We start from the raw sequence: 18415 nt of genomic DNA on the forward strand, positions 1-18415 counted from the left end.
TTTTATACATATATTTAATCTTCGCTTTTTGTTTCATCACAATCTGTGCCCTATTTTATAGAAAGGGCTAGGATTACATTTACTGTCCATATCACACAATGTCATCCATTGTAGTGAGACGTTGGGGCCTCTACCCAAATGCATGCCAACATACTGTAAACATACCATTGAATTGTTATAGCATGACAGAGCTTCTCACAAAATGGGAGCTCATAATGAATTATTCTATTCATCTTGCATCCAGTTCTTTATTTGAATAAATTGCAGTTGCCTTTCTGCAATGTGTGTCCTGTCTCTGTCACATTATTGTTGAGTATTTTTTACAGAAGCGTATTGTGCACTTGTTTTTTCGGGCCATCATAGGTGTAATGCCCACTGATGTGTATACATTGGTAGTGGCCAAATTTGATGTAGCTACATCAACTTTTACTTTATACAAAAATGACCACCAGAGGGCATCCTATCCCATTTCATGATACAGGATACACTGCACATTCACTGCCTTGGTTAAAAAAAACTAGCCTATAGCTGAATAATACTTCTTATTAATCAAGATAAGCCTAATAGGTGAATGTATTATCAGATTTGTACAAACCAGCTTTAAGCAAACTTGTTGAATGTCTCTGGTAAATTTATTTCAGGTAGGGAATAGGGATTCTCATGTTCTGTAATAAATGAAGAGTCGTTAATTTATTATAATATGATATGCAGATCAACATTTTGGGAGGATATCTAGACATGCTATACATATGTGAACAAACGGTTCTTCAGAATATGAACGTTTCTCATTGCGACAGTGGCAGCTGTGTGTGTTGTGGTTGGTGTGGTGTGTGGGAGGGAAAGAGAGCCACAAGGCAACACTTTCATCGGTCTCACTTTTTACGGAGTGACAGGTTGAAACGCAGTGAGCCCTGTAATTGCAGGGTGTTCCCAAGGCAACAGATAAGGCATGCATTTCGTCAACCTGTTTGGGTTCAGTTTCTGAAAAACAACTGAGACTGACGGTGACAGATTGAGACTGACGCATTGATTGCGCTGTTTGGTCGAGACCCGCATGAACGCAGTAACATTTAAAGTGTTGCGGCGCTCGCGCCATTCTAGTCATTGCATCTTCTATGGGAAATATATATTTCAATCTACGACGCAGCCGAGGAAGTTCATTGAAGAAAACGCTTGTCTACACAACAGTTTGCCGCAGTAAGTAGCATATACATGGACAATTTGACTGACTATTTTGTAGTAATCCATTAAAGCCTATAGTTTACTAATATCACCTGATAACATGATTTGTTTTACGCTTTGAACGCACACACACTTGCAAATGTTTATCTTTTAGGTCAGTTCCAATTTATTTCCCCCCGCTGCTATGCTTTCACAGTAGCTGACGTCCAAATGGGAAGAAGAATTGACATGTGTTTGAACATACCAGACACAAACTAGGCTACACCTCGGAATGATAGGTGAACTTTAGAATGATATCATATCCCAATAAAATGAGAAATCGTATGCAGTATCATGCAACAGTTTATTATATCCTTGGCATACACTTACACAACATAAAATATCATACTTTTCTAATGGCAAGTAGGGCTTAATAACTAGTGGCGGTTCGTGCCGTATAAGGTAAAGGAGGATGACACATTTTTTTTATGAACATGGCCTTATTTCTATTACAGCATATTGGATAACTGTCATTCATATCCCTTACAAAAAAGATTGCAGTCAGAATGCAATATAACTACAGTTAGAGTGCAGTTTAACTGCAGTATGCTGCAAATACTGTGTTCAAAATAGAACTTTTTTTACTGCAGTAATTTTGCATTGTAACTGCAGTTACAGTGCAGTATAACTGCAGTTCAACTGCATTGCACTGCAGTTATTCTGCAGTCATTCTGCAATTACTGTGTCCATAATACCACAGTTGACTGAAGTTACTGCAGTTTCAAAACTGCAATCTTTTTTTGTAAAGGTCTCCATTCACCCAGCTCAATGTAACATCGATAGGTTTCGGCTACTACCTGATACTAGAATTTTCCCTGTACCCCCTGAGGTTGCTACAACATCTGCTATTGAATGAAAGTTTACAACGTAACTTTTTTTTACAACAACATGTCAAGAGATTTGAGTAATCAAGGTGACAGACAGTGACACATTCAACACCGCTTTGCACACTCTTTCCTGCATCTCTAGCTGATCTAGGGTGTAATCATTACTCCAACATTTTCAAACAAGTGTTTCTATTGGACAAATTCAGGTATGTTTATCCCCGTTCAGTTCAAAGTTTTTTTTTTCAACAGAATTGGCACTTTGAATACACCACTGATCACAAGCAAACACAGTTGACTTTCATAGCAGCCACATACAAACAGCTCGTTGTATATATATATAATTCCTTCTGGCATCTATCTACTTGCTCTCTTCCTCACCTTCTCCCTTCGCTTGTCGACTTCAGGGCAAAACACATCAGATGTCTGTGACCAGGTGAAACATCTTTCCAAGCCAAACCTTTACATCATGACCCGTTACACACAGCCTACATTGTTGCCACATCATAGTCAACATAGCTACTAGAACTAACAAGTTAGTAATCCCGCTACAATCATGCAGTACAGTGTACAGTCAGCAGCGGGCACTTACACCGGTGGGCCCAGGTGGCAATACATTTATAAAATCAAAAGCTTACCTTGACTTGGAAGAGTTCCAATGTTGGATAGACATAGCCAGCCTGCTAACATAGCATCCCTCTCTGTTGGAGCCTTGTGTTTGAGTTGGCTAAAATAGGTAGCTCTCTCCTGCTTCTCCTTAATTTTGGAATAAATGAATTTGTTCAAAACTATTCAACTATTGTCTTTCTCTCTTTGAGGCATCTACTTACCACATTTTATGCATTGCATTGCTAGCTAGCTGTAGCTTATGCTTTCAGTACTAGATTCTTTTTCTGATCCTTTGATTGGGTGGACACCGTCAGTTCATGCTGCATGAGCTCTGATCGGTTGGAGTACGTCCTCCAGAAGTTGTCATAATTACTGTGTAAGTCTATGGAAGGGGGTGAGAACCATGAGCTTCCTAGGTTTTGTATTGAAGTCAATGTACCCAGAGGAGGACGGATGCTAGCTGTCCTCCGGCTACACCATGGTGCTACCTTACTGAGTGCTGCTTCGTTACATGTGAATATATTTAGTATAGTATGAACTTTTTACATATTTCACTATTCATTTTTTCTTCTGAAATTCACAGAGGAGGATGGTCCTCCCCTTCCTCCTCTGAGGAGCCTCCACTGGTAAGCACTGCAACATGGAACAGGTGCTCTCTTGTTATGTCCCTATATCATCCAAACTACACAAGTAGTCTACTGAAAGTGCAAGTGCAATTTCAAACCTGTCCCTTGCAGTAATAGTTTTATCACCAGGAGTGTGGAATGTTTTATGTGGTGTGGCAGTGACACTTGTTTGCATGTCTAATCACATTTGTCCCTGTCTGTGTGTGCTTTGTGTTCATTGTGTGTGTGTGTGTGGTCTGGTCTCTCTCAGCTGCTGGACAAAGGCACTAACTTCTGCTGGTCTTACTTTGGTTACACACACTGTGGGACTGACTGTGCACCCTGTCCCGTTCACCCCGACAAGATGCATATGAATAGCTTACTGAATCGATGGAGTAAGTAATATACTCTTCTAGTCCAACCATAAGCTCCTAACAGCATACTTACTACTTTCCTTCTTCTTTTGCACTCAATTCCTCACGTTTTTTCCCCAAAAATATTATTGGGCCCTCTCAAAATATAATTCTAATGGGGCATCCTTCTTATTGGTCAACAAAAGACAGACCATCTCTTGTTGTCAAATTGACTGGCTCCAGCAATTCTCTTGTTGTCAATTCAATAACGGACCAGTTAATTTGAGACCAGTGAGACGTTTTGTTTTCGAGTTGTTACTTCTAGTACCTTTAACACATTTCCCTCCCTTGAAAGAAAATAATTGGAGAAAAGCTCTTGTTGAATTTGATTGCATTGCTTTAATCCTATATCTGTGCACCCCATGATTTTACATTGCTATATTATCCATCAGCGCGGCAGGTTCTTCACATTTTCCAGGGTCTTAGTTTACATAGAATATGTTTACATGAAATATGGCTTGTCTAATGATCTAACCTACACTTAGGTTGTGCCAAGCCAGTCACAGTGATAAAGTAGGTCTAAACCTGTGTTGAAATCACGCGTTCCTTTTTGACCTAGTTGAAGGAAATAGATTGTACAGTAAAAAAAATATAATGTACATGTCATTATAGACATGTTATGGGAATTACAGGATAATAACATGACTGGCCAATTATTTCACTTGATTGACTCTTTTGAGTTTTGAGTGTGGTGAACAGTGGGGTAAACTCCTACACTCTGCTGTGTTCCACACATTTACATTCATTTTGCTTGTGGGGGACATAAGAGAAGACATGAGATATAAGTGTAGGCAGGGGACATAGGGGACCTAAGGGTAGGCGGTGGCTTGATGCATTGCCGTGAATTTGTTGGCACTCAGTTACTCTACCCAGGAGCAGGGAATATCAGGAACTGTGCTACTGCCACCCAAACGAGGAGGATAGATCATAAATCAGTTATTAATATCAGACAACAGAACAGGCATTGTGAGTCTTCAGTACAGGATGCTCTCTAACAGGGAGCTTGTGAATACAGTAGAGTTGATGTTCAGTAGGTGTGCAGTTGATACAGTACTAATTGTCTGTAAGAATTGTCTGTCCTCGGTTGCAATACTCACTACCGAGTTTCATACTGCCTCTGGAACAATGTCAGCACAATAACTGTTCCTCGGGAGCTTCATGAAATGGCCGAGCAGCCGCACACAAGGCTAAGATCACCAAGCGCAATGCCAAGCGTCGGCTGGAGAGGTGTAAAGCGCTCCGCCATTGGACTCTGGAGCAGTGGAAACACGTTCTCTGGAGTGATGAATCACGCTTCACCATCTGGCAGTCCAACTAATGAATCTTGGTTTGCGCATGCCAGGTAGAATTCTACCTGCCTCAATGCATAGTGCCAACTGTACATTTTGGTGGATGAGGAATAATGGTCTGGGCTGTTTTTCATGGTTCGGCTAGGCCCTTTAGTTCCAGTGAAGGGAATCTTAGAGCTAGAGCATACAATGACATTATAGACAATTCTGTGCTTCCAACTTTGTGGCAATAGTTTGAGGAAGGCCCTTTCTTGTTTCAGCATGACATTGTGCACAAAGCGAGGTCCATACAGAAATGGTTTGTCGAGATCGGTGTGGAAGAATATGACTGAAAGCCCTGACCTCAATCCCATCGAAAACGTTTGGAACACCAACTGCGAGCCAGACCTAATCGCCCAACATCAGTGTCTAACCTCACTAATGCTCTTGTGGCTGAATGCTGTGGGGACTTGCACCCAATGTTCCAACATCTAGTGGAAAGCCTTCCCAGAAGAGTAGAGGCTGTTATAGCAGCAAAGGGGAGACCAACTCCATATTAATGCCCGTGATTTTGGAATGAGATGTTTGACGAGCAGGTGTCCACATACGTTTGGTCAAGTAGCGTATATTTACACTACACGTATATCTAGTGTAACTGAAGTATCCATTAAATATCAGCACATTTTGTAGAAATATTTGTATGGATGAAATGATTGGCATCAGCCTTTGTAAGAGAAACGCAAAGACTGTGCGGTTCCTCAGGCTCAGAGACAGTCTCCTCTCATGGCGTTCCAATGACACGGTCAGATCTTTGACCCTGTGTCATCTGTGGGTACAAAGCCTTCATTTAAGTCATTTACATTTAAGTCATTTAGCAGACGCTCTTATCCAGAGCGACTTACAAATTGGTGCATTCACCTTATGACATCCAGTGGAACAACCACTTTACGATAGTGCATCTAAATATTTTAAGGGGGGGGGGTGAGAAGGATTACTTTATCCTATCCTAGGTATTCCTTAAAGAGATCTATGCATCATTGTCACTCATTTAGAGAAGGAATGAGAAACACTCTTATGAATGTTCTCTCCCTCTAGCAGTGATGCACATTCTGTCTATGCTTTCTGTTTGCCATGTACTGTCCTTGGTTATGTTGATACTAATGCCATATTCTGTGGTGTTTCACTAATGGAAAATTGTTTGTGGCAGCCATCGATTGTTCAGTGGGAGCAAAGTAGCTGAATGAATGTGCGTAGGTCATCTGTTTGGGTTGGTTTACTGACCAAAACAAAGGAGAACAACGTGGTCGATTCATAAGGGGCTTAACAGCGCGAGTTATAGCCCTTATCTGTGTGGCACAACGATGGCACGCAAGCCTTGGCTGAACCCTGCCATGAGGTGACCATCTCTGCATGATGTAAACACAGAGGGTAACGTTGGCCATATTCAGATGCATGAAGTACTTATGCGCGTGTGTTTGTATGCAGATAGATCTGGTGTGATTCTGGAGGTTGGCCATAGGTCACTTCCAGCTTTGGTTACTCAATGTGGAACTGTGACACGTGTCACTTAGTTCGCCGGTCATCCAGTAGGACTTAAATACTTGTCAGGTCATAATTGGGGAGCATAGAGTGATCATGAGGAACAAGGTTACATTAAGCTAAGGGTCAAGGCCTCGGAATGCAGTCATTTCCTCCGAGGTTTTGCTATATCGTAGTACGGTCAAGTGCTCTGGAAATGTCTGTATTTCCTTTAGACACACCTTGTCACATCCTGGATTGTTTGTGATGACACACAGGCGAGGTAGATCCTTCCTCTGTCCTCAGTTATATCCTTCCTGTGTCCCCAGTTTCTCTTCTGGTCCAGGTTAACCCTTCATTAAAAAGTCATTAGCACAACTGTCTGCATGTTTACTTGAAAAGCATCTACTTTAAAAGCCTGGCTACACAATTGAACTGTAAACAAACTGAATCACGAAGCTGCCACATTGTGCATAGTTCTGGTCAGGTAGGAGGCACAGTGGTACAGGGTACCAGTGGTACAGTAGAGAGTTCACCACCAGTAGCAGACTGTGCTCCAGCTGTAGTTAGGTAGTTTTCCTGGGCAGGGCTGTGGAATGTGACAGGGCTGTGAGGATTAGTTGAACCTTTTGAACATCATATTGTTCTGTATTCAGGCACCTGGCATGGTAGCCTGGTACTGGCTGCTTTGGCACTACTGGAGACTGGTGGGCCCCAGATACCCATTCAGAACCAGAGCCATACAGATCTCGAGGCAAATCTGAACCATTCACCATCTTTTCACTCCAACCAATGCACTCCAACCAATGCGTTTCGCTACACCCACAATAACATCTACTAAGTATGTGACCAATACAATTTGATTTGATTTCATCTGTCTCTGGTTGGTTGTGTGTTTATCAGAACGCTGATCCACTTATTAAGCTACCAGACCTCAGTCACCGACCTCTGATTGATTCTCTGAGTCTGACTTTAATAATACATTTGACACTTACTCAAGACAATGTGACCGGGGGAAGGACAATGGGTGATTTAAAGGAATAAAATACACTACGTCTCTCATGTCAAATATAATGACCCTGTCATTAGGAGCTGAGAACACCCTGCCCAATACTCTTTAGTCATGAGTAAGTTTAAACTTTGAACTTAGTTTTAACAAGGTAATAATATCTCTTTGAATTCAAATGGATTTACCCTGTTTTAAACAATCTCGTTTTGACAGAATCCCTTTTGTTTTAAACAACACGACACCAACCCCGAGTTCATGTGGTGTCTCAACCGATGGTGGGCACAACCCCAAACGATGATGTGAAATAGGGTCTTAGCTACCGCAGAATCAGAGTTGACCTGTTTTTAGATCATTCGGCATTCATGGTTTTTTTTCAAGAAATTATAAAAAGTTTGACAAACCTGTTTTGTAAGCTTTAAAATAATATCCATCTCAAAGGTTTATCTTTTCCAGTGATGAAGACATGGTTGTCTCGTGCTATGGTGGAGTATGCAAAAGGTGTAAACTTTGAGCGCTTTTATCTCTTGAATGTTTGGCATTCAGGTCCAAAAAGTCACTTTTGTAGCATTTCTACACTGGGAAAATATGTGTGGAAGGTTTTGTTCCAATCAAAAGGGGTGCGGTCAAAAAGTTATTGAATTTAAATGGATTTAACCACAAAAAAAGTAGTTTAATGCATTGATTTAATAACTTGCCCAGAGCAAGCCCCTATAGATCTGAAGGAGTGCCTAAATGATGTAGCATTAAGAAGACTAACCCCTCTACCTGGACAGGACAGACTGTGACTAGCAGTGGATCTTCGTGGCTTTAGGCTTCCCTGTGGAAAACTGTGAGCACTTATAGACAGATAATGAGAGATCATTGGGTATTTGTTATTGAGACTGTGCATGTGATTGGTGATTTTACAGGCAACTCAGTCTACGGTTTACAAAGTTGAAAGCCTTCAAGGAACTGACATTCACAGGGAAAAGATCTACAGTACAGTCCCACACCCTGATGTCAATGTTTTGCATGTTGAACCTTCAACTTAGCCTGGGTGGTTTCCTTAAATAAAATAATTCCAGCAGTTTATACCACATGCGAACGCACACACATACACACTCTCCCAAAATGCACAGACGGGCTGACATACACTTTATGGAAGCAGCAGGTCGTGACCCCGGGAGACAAACCATCTTAGGTAACAGGAAGTAACCTGAGAGAGCCGTGTCATAGAGGCTGAGGCCAGGACAGAGAGAGAGGGAGCAGAGAGCAGAGAGCCGTGTCACAGGGGCTGAGGACAGAGAGAGAGGGAGCAGAGAGCTGTGTCACAGGGGCTGAGGACAGAGAGAGAGGGAGCAGAGAGCCGTGTCACAGGGGCTGAGGACAGAGAGAGAGGGAGCAGAGAGCCGTGTCACAGGGGCTGAGGACAGAGAGAGAGGGAGCAGAGAGCCGTGTCACAGGGGCTGAGGACAGAGAGAGAGGGAGCAGAGAGCCGTGTCACAGGGGCTGAGGACAGAGAGAGAGGGAGCAGAGAGCCGTGTCACAGGGGCTGAGGACAGAGAGAGAGGGAGCAGAGAACCGTGTCACAGGGGCTGAGGACAGAGAGAGAGGGAGGGAGCAGTTAGCCAACCACAGCTCTAGGGTTCCACTATACTGAATTATTGATCCAGCACATCAAGGCAAAGCCCAGGCAGGCCAGAAGCCGATCCACTTACCATCAACACAAGTCCCAACCCTGCCAGCTATCCATGCAGCATTATGTCACAAGGACCATAAATTAATCATTATCCACGGATGGCCGCCCAATTGTAAAAGCTCAATTTCGTCACTATTCATCCTGATATTTTGTTTGTTGCATTGCCCATAAGGATTTTACACTAACTGTATTGCATATGAGAGTGACACTTGTATATTGTGTGTGAAATAATGCATTGCTTCTGAGCCGGTCTGTGATGCTGGCCAGAGTAAGATTGTTGTTGATCAGGTTTATTTGTATATTTTTGTGCTCATCACATCACCCACACAAGGCAGGCCTTGTTCTTTTTGATTCCCCCGCCTCCTCTCTGGCCCTCTCAGAACAAGTGTTATGAAATCAACTGCTGTCCATTTGTGTGTGAGGGCTGAGTGGCGCTGTGATTGTTTAGTGGTGGGCAGCCCTTCACATGTCCTGACATGTTTGACCCAGCTTGTTCCATGATTGTCTCTCTCTGTCTCTCACTGTCTATCCATACTGATACAAAGTACATACCTTACTCACACTAGCACAACCACATTCTCTTTTCAGTAGCTTGTATACTCAGACATTTTAGTCTCAAACATTAATTTCCCCCTGTAAACTACACAGTCAGTCAAATAATTACACAGAGTTTGCGTAATGCTCCAGAGGACCACTCAGAATACACCATCATACATGCAAGGCATAGTGTTCAGGAAGGCAGGTTAGCCCACACATACTCAGCTAGTTCTCATGAATCTACACACACACACACACACACACACACACACACACACACACACACACACACACACACACACACACACACACACACACACACACACACACACACACACACACACACACACACACACACACACACACACACACACACACACACACACACACACACACACACACACACACACACACACACACACACACAGAGCCTTGGTATGAGGAAGGCCTTTCTGCCCACTCTCTTGAAAGCTCTGAGAGTTTTCGTGGGAGAGAATGTGAGGGGGAAGCAGAACTCTGGCAAAATGCTTTCTCATTTTGATCTGTCACAATGTGAAACATCAAGTTCAACATCTTCTCAGTCCTAAAATAAAATAAAAATGCATTGGTAGAGGACCAGCCAAGCAGGTTTCAGGAGTGTTGAAAACAATGACTCCATCGTAAAAGGAAAAAATATGACGTGTGTGTGTGTGTGTGTGTGTGTGTGTCATGCACAATAGGTGATAGCTCATGCAGTGTCATGTGAAGAGCCCTGTTCTAGTTTGTGAAGCAGAAAGTTAATATTTTACCTATCAGCCTGTTTGTGTTGATTCTCTGTTGATAACTGTACTGTACACCATGGTTGCATATACAGTGGAATGAAAACAAATTTCTTTGTCCACATACCGCAGCAGAAAAGAACCCCATACCTACTGTAAAATATGGTGGTGGATCTTTGATGTTATGGGGCTATTTTGCTTCCACTGGTCCTGGAGCCCCTGTTAAGGTCCACAGCATCATGAACCAACCCAGTACCAGCACATTTTTGCCAAAAACCTTGTTCTCTGTCAGGAGGCTGAAACGTGGTTGGAAACGGTTCTTCCAGCAAGACAATAACCCCAAGCACACATCAAAATCTACAAGGAAATTGATAATCGGCCATAGAATCAACAGTTTGCAATGGTCATCTCAGTCTCCAGACTTGAAACCCATTTGAAAACCTGTGGTTTGAATTGAAGAGCGCAGTCCGTAAGCGCAGACAAAGGATATCAAGGATCTAGAAGGATTCTGTATGGAGGAATGGTCTAAGATCCCTCCCAACGTGTTCTCCAACTCATAAAGCATTTTAGAAAAAGGCTCATTGCTATTATCCTTGCAAGGTGAGGTACTAAAGTATTGAAAACGGGTGTCAATCATTTTGACCCATACCTTTTTTTGGGACCAAAAATAATGACATGCTCTTTCTCTGAGTAGTTGTATTAGAGAAAAATAATGACATGCTCTTTCTCTGAGTAGTTGTATTAGAGAAAAATAATAACATGCTCTTTCTCTGAGTAGTTGTATTAGAGAAAAATAATGACATGCTCTTTCTCTGAGTAGTTGTATTAGAGAAAAATAATGACATGCTCTTTCTCTGAGTAGTTGTATTAGAGAAAAATAATGACATGCTCTTTCTCTGAGTAGTTGTATTAGAGAAAAATAATGACATGCTCTTTCTCTGAGTAGTTGTATTAGAGAAAAATAATGACATGCTCTTTCTCTGAGTAGTTGTATTAGAGAAAAATAATGACATGCTCTTTCTCTGAGTAGTTGTATTAGAGAAAAATAATATCATTTCCCCAAAATGTTATAATACAATATAGCTTAGTATTTTAATGATTTATTTTGTACAGTAATTTTTGCTCATCTTTATGAATGGTATCAATAGTTTTGGACCCAACTGTATATTCCATAGTGCTGAAAGTCTCATGTTGGAATGGAATAGGGTAGCCTAGTGGTTAGAGCGTTGGACTACTAACTGAAAGGTTGCAAGTTTGAATCCCTGAGCTGACAAGGTACAAATCTCTTGTTCTGCCCCTGAACAGGCAGTTAACCCACTGTTCCTAGGCTGTCATTGAAAATAAGAATTTGTTCTTAACTGACTTGCCTAGTAAAATAAAGGTTAAAAAAAATATGCAAAAATGAGTAGAAGCAACATCTTTTCACAAATCTGAGAGAGAAAGCAGGATTTGATCTTTAGTGAGATGAGACAGGAAGTATAAGGTCAAGGGATTTCAGATCCGTCTCTCTATGTAAATCCCTTAATAATCCCTTCTGGGACCTGAATGGGCTGATGATGAATCCCATATGGGCCGGTAGAAAGGCTTTAGCTCTACTGTAAGTTGTCTGTATACAACGTTATGCCATGTTTACGTCAGCTGGATTTTGTCATCAGCGCCCGGTAGCTGCGATAGGGGAGGTTACCAAACACTGATTATTTGGGCAGCCCTCCATCCCTCTCCCCCCCCTGGTTGTTTGTCTGTTATAACATTGCCAATCATTTGTCCATTGTGGTGAGCTTTGTAACAGTACACTGCACAACAAAAGGTATGTGGACTCCTGCTTGTCAAATATCTCATTCCAAAATCATGGGCATTAAAATGGAGTTGCCCCCCTTTGCTGCTATAACAGGCTCCACTCTTCTGGGAAGGCTTTCCACTAGATGTTGGAATATTGCTGTGGGGACTTGCTTCCATTCAGCCACAAGAGCATTAGTTAGGTCGGCCACTGATGTACGGCCATTAGGCCAGGCTCGCAGTCGGTGTTCCAATTCATCCCAAAGGTGTTCGATGGGGTTGAGGTCAGGGCCCTGTGCAGGCCAGTCAAGTTACTCCACACCGATCTTGCCAAACCATTTCTGTATGGACCTCGCTTTGTGGACGGGGGTGTTTTTATGCTGAAAGAGGAAAGGGCCTTCCCAAAACTGTCGCCACAAAGTTGGAAGCACAGAATCATCTGGAATGTCTTTGTATTCCGTAGTGTTAAAGATTTCCCTTCACTGGAACTAAGGTGCCTAGCCCGAACCATGAAAAACAGCCCCAGACCATTATGCCTCCTCCGCCAAACTTTACAGTTGGCACTATGCATTGGGGCAGGTAGCCGTTCTCTTGGCATCCGCCAAACCTAAATTAGTCCACATACTGCCGGATGGTGAATCGTGATTCATTTCTCCAGAGAACATGTTTCGCTGCTCCAGAGTCCAATGGTGGCAAGCTTTACACCACCCCAGCCAATGCTTGGCATTGCGCATGGTGATCTTAGACTTGTGCGTGGCTGCTTGGCCATGGAAACCTATTTCTTGAAGGCCCTGGCTAACAGTTCCTATGCTGACGTTGTTTCCAGAGGCAGTTTGGAACTCGGTAGTGAGTATTGCAATCGAGGACAGACAATTTCTCTCTCACTACGGCCTTCAGCACTTGCCGGTCCCGTTCTGTGCGCTTGTGTGGCCTACCACTTTGCGGCTGAGACATTGTTTCTTCTAGACTTTTCCACTGCACAATAACAGCACTTACAGCACTGACTGGGACAACTCTAGCAGGGCAGAAATATGACAAACTTTTGAATACATAGTGTAGATTGTGTGAGCGGATGTGTCTGGAGGCCCAGCGTTGCAGGGAGAGCCAAGGGTTGGAGTGATAGACTCACTGGACTGATGGCTGTGCAGACTGCATAGGGGAGTGTGGCTGCTAGGACCACCTAGGAAAGATTGGCTGGAGCTAGCGCTGTAAATGGTTGGTTTATTTATTTGCTATAAATATGGTTGGATGGATGAAGAGAAAGAAGGCCTTTACTGGCAGTCCCCCACGTCATAGATGGCTGAGGATTGTGCAGCGATGGCTTTTTAATGTTGGGGTGATGTAACAGTCTGTCATCCACACTGACATGTTAAGCTGTTGTTGATGAAATAATATCTGTCTTGTACACATTGGTCATGCGGTACATAACACACACACACGCGCGCGCACACATACACACACACTTACACACACTTACTCTTTGTTCTCTATCTCTTTCATGATTTATTTCCATCAATTTGATTTGTGATTCAATTTCCAGGCCTTTGTAAATACGTTTAAAATAATTGTGTTTCAATTGACCTGCCTGGTAAAATAAATACAGTGCCTTCAGATAGTATTCATACACCTTGACTTATTCCACATTGTGTTGTGTTACAGCCTGAATTCAAAATGGATTAAATATATATATATATATATACCATCTACACACAATACCCCACAATGACAAAGTGAAAACATGTTTTTCAGACATTTTTCAGACATTTTTCAGACAATGAAATGCAGAAATATCTCATTTACATAAGTATTCACACCCCTTTCTGTTTAAGTCTCTAAGAGCTTTCCACACCTGGATTGTGCAAAATCTGCCCATTCTTCTTTTGAAAATTCTTCACGCTCTGTCACATTGGTTTTTGATCATTGCTAAACAACTATTTTCAGGTCTTGCTATAGATTTTCAAGCAGATTTAAGTCAAAACTGTAACTGGTAAGCAACTCCAGTGTAGATTTGGCCTTGTGTTTTAGGTTATTATCCAGCTAAAAGGTCCAGCTAAAAGGTCCCAGTGTCTGGTAGAAAGTAGATCCAGATTTTCCTTTGGCCACGTTGTGTTGGATTTACCCCAAACATAACCCTTTGTATTCAGGACATAAAGGAAAAGCAGCCAACAAGTGCTCAGCATATGTGGAAACTCCTACAAGACTGTTGGAAAAGCATTCCAAGTTAAGCTGATAGAGAGAATGCTAAGAGTGTGCAAAGCTGTCTTCAAGGCAAAGGGTGGCTACTTTGAGGAATATAAAATATATTTTAATTTGTTCAACACTTTTTTTGTTACTAAATGATTCCATATGTTTTGATGTCTTTGCTATTATTCTACAATGTAGAAAACAGTAAAAAATAAAGAAAACCCTTGAATTAGTAGGTGTGTACAAACTTTTGACTGGTGCTGTACATTTGTAAAGTCATAAGAGAAGTACACAAATATTTTGACAATTTAAACATAATTATAACCTATAGGATAGTCAACAAGTTATTTATGGTTTACTAGGAGCCACTAGTAAACCATATCTATCCCCACACCAACACACTTACAACTTCACATTGGCCCAGGGCTGGACGGTGAGCTCATCTGGCCCTCATGATCTCACCACTCTACGTTACACACTCCAGGGTAAAGGCTGTGTGTTTGCATGTGAGTGTAACACAATCGACCACCAACTAGATCACTCATGTTAAAACTGACTTTTGCTATTTGTCGAGAGAGAGAGAGAAAACAACTGTACTTTGAAAACAAAGACACAGTTGAGTTCAGGGCTAATCAACATGGGCTTGTCTGCCCAGATATACTGTATGGCATTGTGTTTCAGATAAAACAGTCCTCTTGGCAAAGTCATAACATTACCATGACTTGCTGTATTTTTGTGTATTTAAGACATTCCATGGAATATTGCATTGTTTATGACCTTACTGTGCTTGAAAGACTCTGAGGAAGCCCCTGTCTTAGAGGCCTTGTCCTGGAGCCAGTGGCCTGTGTGCGTACATAGCAGGGAGGTGTGATACAGGGGCCTGTATATGACTTTTATATGACCTGTGTTTGGCCTGGCGCCTGGTCAGAGGTCCCCTGGGTTCGCTGTCTCTGTCTAATCTCCACTCTAACAAGTAAACCCCACCGAACACATTTAGTGCACGTTATTCAGTCATTTCACCAACACATTTCACCAACATTTCACGAACGCGGACCTGCATAGCCAAGCTCTAAAACAGAACATGGTTCTTCACGTGCTGCAAGTCCCCTCCTTATTGACTATCAGGAAGATACAAACCCACATGGATGATTGAAAGACAAACCAGGTGAGATCAATTAAAGATTTTGTATGATTTCAGGTCAAAGTTCAACAAAGAAAAAGCCAAAAAGAGGACATATGCAGGTCAGGTAAAATAACAACCCAATGTTTATCTCCCAGGGCAACCTAGCTAGCAACAGCTAGATCGCTAAATATCCATGAATGTTTCATGTGTGTTTCGACATGCCCCCAAATTAATATAGTTGGTTCAGTTGATTTTGGTATTTTAACCTGCATGTTATCATCGCGTCCAGTGTGTATGGACGAAATTAACCTGCGGGCGATGGCACACGTGGACGTATGCGCGTGGCCGGTGTAGTCAGCATGTAATCTTCCCCCTCCTCCCCCACTCCTACCCAGACTACCCAGACTTCTATTCCCATCGCCCCACCCCTTCTTATCCCAGAGCAGGGAGTCAGTCTATATAAAGAAAAAATGTTTATCTTCCTTGGTTCGACACAAAGCATAATACAAAACATTAATAAACAAGAAGAGCTCAATGACAGAACTACATACATCTTGAGGAAACAGGACTGTAGGAAAGCTGCAGGCCCAGACCGGGTCTCCTCAGCCACACTAAAGCACCGTGCTGACCAGCCGTCCCCTGTATTCACGGACATCTTCAATCAATCACTTGTACTATGCACTGTTCCTGCCTGTTTTAAATCACTCATCATCGTTCCCAACGAAACAAAGTATCCAGCCTGGATGACTGTTCTTGAGAATAGAAAACTTTCAGAACAAAAATTCCAGTAATACTTTTGTGTACATGTGCGCTAAGCTGACCTTAGTGGATTTGTGAACACTGAAGAATCTAGTTTCACGTGACTTCTTCCTAGTTAATGGACTTTTCATGCTTCTGTTGCACTAGATTGTGATATTATTTATTATGGCAATGTTTGCTCTCCCACTAAAGTATTCTCATGCACACCTATCTGGTCATCATGATGAAAATATTTAGCAGAACTCTTTTCAACCATGCACCATTTGCAGAAGCTATGAGAAGCTTGTGTGATGGAATCTGTGTGAACAGGCAACAAAACAGGAGAATGTTTGGCCTTGAGCAGGTGTTAGATACAGTAGCCAAGGCCTCAGCCCGGTATAATTGTTTTCTGCCTTGGAGCTGAAAGGAACAATGACATATGCTGTTGTGATGGTGTCATAGACCTCTGCCTATGTACAGTATGTATTTGTAGTTTTAGGCTACACACCGCATAAGCAAAGAATAATGAATCTAAACTGCGATTGTGCATCTCCAAATGGGTTTGTAAACCTGTCACAGTTATGCTGGGCAAGTAAAGAATGACGTTTGTAAAGGGGATTTTCAGGTGAACAAAAGAGAAGAGCAGTCATGGATATAGTCAATCATAATAATTTCAGTTTAATACAAGTTGCAACAGCGATATACCTCCCGCACAGAAGCAGAGAAAATGTCTAGCAGAGACAGGCCCCTTTTATATTCTAATCTGGTACCAAATGTACTGTAAACACCAGGCAGAGATGCTGGGAGGAAGAGAGACATTATCAGTGTTCCCTCGGCTCAATGTGGCGCCAACCACATTCAACACTGGTAGACATGTAATACTGGCAGTTAAACAGGTCAAAGATACCAACATCAGTACTTAGTTACAGTAAATAAAATACAGCCGAGGAATTTATCAAATAATTCCCCATTAAAATACTTAGAAGGAAATTGCTAAGTTATTTGCAATTAATTGCATGCATTAAAAAGATATTTGAGTGCAAATTATGGTTTCATCTCACAAAGTCTTTCATCTCATCAAAATTATTTCCCTTTCCTCAGAATCTGCTTAATTTGCATTTTAAATGAGTTTATTTCCCTTTCCTCAGAATCTGCTTAATTTGCATTTTAAATGAGTTTATTTCCCTTTCCTCAGAATCTGCTTAATTTGCATTTTAAATGAGTTTATTTCCCTTTCCTCAGAATCTGCTTAATTTGCATTTTAAATGAGTTTATCTCCCTTTCCTCAGAATCTGCTTAATTTGCATTTTAAATGAGTTTATTTCCCTTTCCTCAGAATCTGCTTAATTTGCATTTTAAATGAGTTTATTTCCCTTTTTCAAATCACCCCCATTTTATTTCAAGATCAAAAACATTTCCTTTCCATCTTCTTTTTTTCTCATTTTTATAACACTGAACCAAAATATAAACACAACATGTAAAGTGTTGGTCTCATGTTTCATGAGCTGAAATAAAAAAATCTATGAAATATTCCATACACGCACAAATCTTATTTCTCAAAAAAAGGCTCATATTTCTTTACATCCATGTTGGTGAGCATTTCCTCCTTTGCCAGGATAATCCACCTGACAGATGTGGCATATCAACAAGCTGATTATACAGCAAGATCAATACACAGGTGCACCTTGTTAGGGGAAAATAAATGGCCACTTTCAAATGTGCAGTTTTGTCACACAACACAATTTCACATATATCTCAACTTTTGAGGGAGTGTGCAATTGGCATGCTGACTGCAGGAATGGCCATAGGGCGGAGCACAATTGGTCCAGCGTCGTCCGGATTAGGGGAGGGTTTGGCCGGGATAGGCCGTCATTGTAAAATAATAATTTGTTCTTGACTGACTTGCCTAGTTAAATAAAATGTAGACCAGAGCTGTTTCCATATCATTTCATGTTAATTTCTCTACCATAAACTGCCTACAACATTGTTTTAGAGAATTTGGCAGTAGGTCCAACTGGCCTCACAACCAACCACACCTCCACATCTGGCTTCTTCACCTGCAAGAACATCTGATCATCTAAAGCCCTTTTGTGGAGAAACTCATTCTGATTGGCTGGGCCTAGCTCCCCAGTGGGCGGGCCTGGCTACCAGGTG

At 41.8% G+C, this 18415-nt stretch overlaps 1 protein-coding gene across 3 annotated transcripts in view; it reads left to right on the top strand.

Moving 5' to 3' along the window:
* The first annotated feature begins 845 nt into the window (after positions 1-845).
* The window catches only part of LOC124049033 (dual specificity testis-specific protein kinase 2-like), a 38403-nt gene continuing 20833 nt past the window's right edge, over positions 846-18415 (top strand). The window contains exons 1-3 of one of the 3 annotated variants that reach the window (XM_046370324.1): positions 846-1197; positions 3238-3280; positions 3531-3654. In XM_046370324.1, the coding sequence (XP_046226280.1) occupies positions 1055-1197; positions 3238-3280; positions 3531-3654 (310 nt within the window). In that variant the 5' untranslated portion in view covers positions 846-1054. Of the gene's footprint in view, positions 1198-3237; positions 3281-3530; positions 3655-18393; positions 18413-18415 lie in introns of those variants that run through there. The other 2 variants (XM_046370325.1, XM_046370326.1) reach the window with 2 other exon arrangements.

This window comes from Oncorhynchus gorbuscha, linkage group LG11, assembly GCF_021184085.1.
Source record: "Oncorhynchus gorbuscha isolate QuinsamMale2020 ecotype Even-year linkage group LG11, OgorEven_v1.0, whole genome shotgun sequence".
Taxonomy (NCBI): domain Eukaryota; kingdom Metazoa; phylum Chordata; class Actinopteri; order Salmoniformes; family Salmonidae; genus Oncorhynchus; species Oncorhynchus gorbuscha.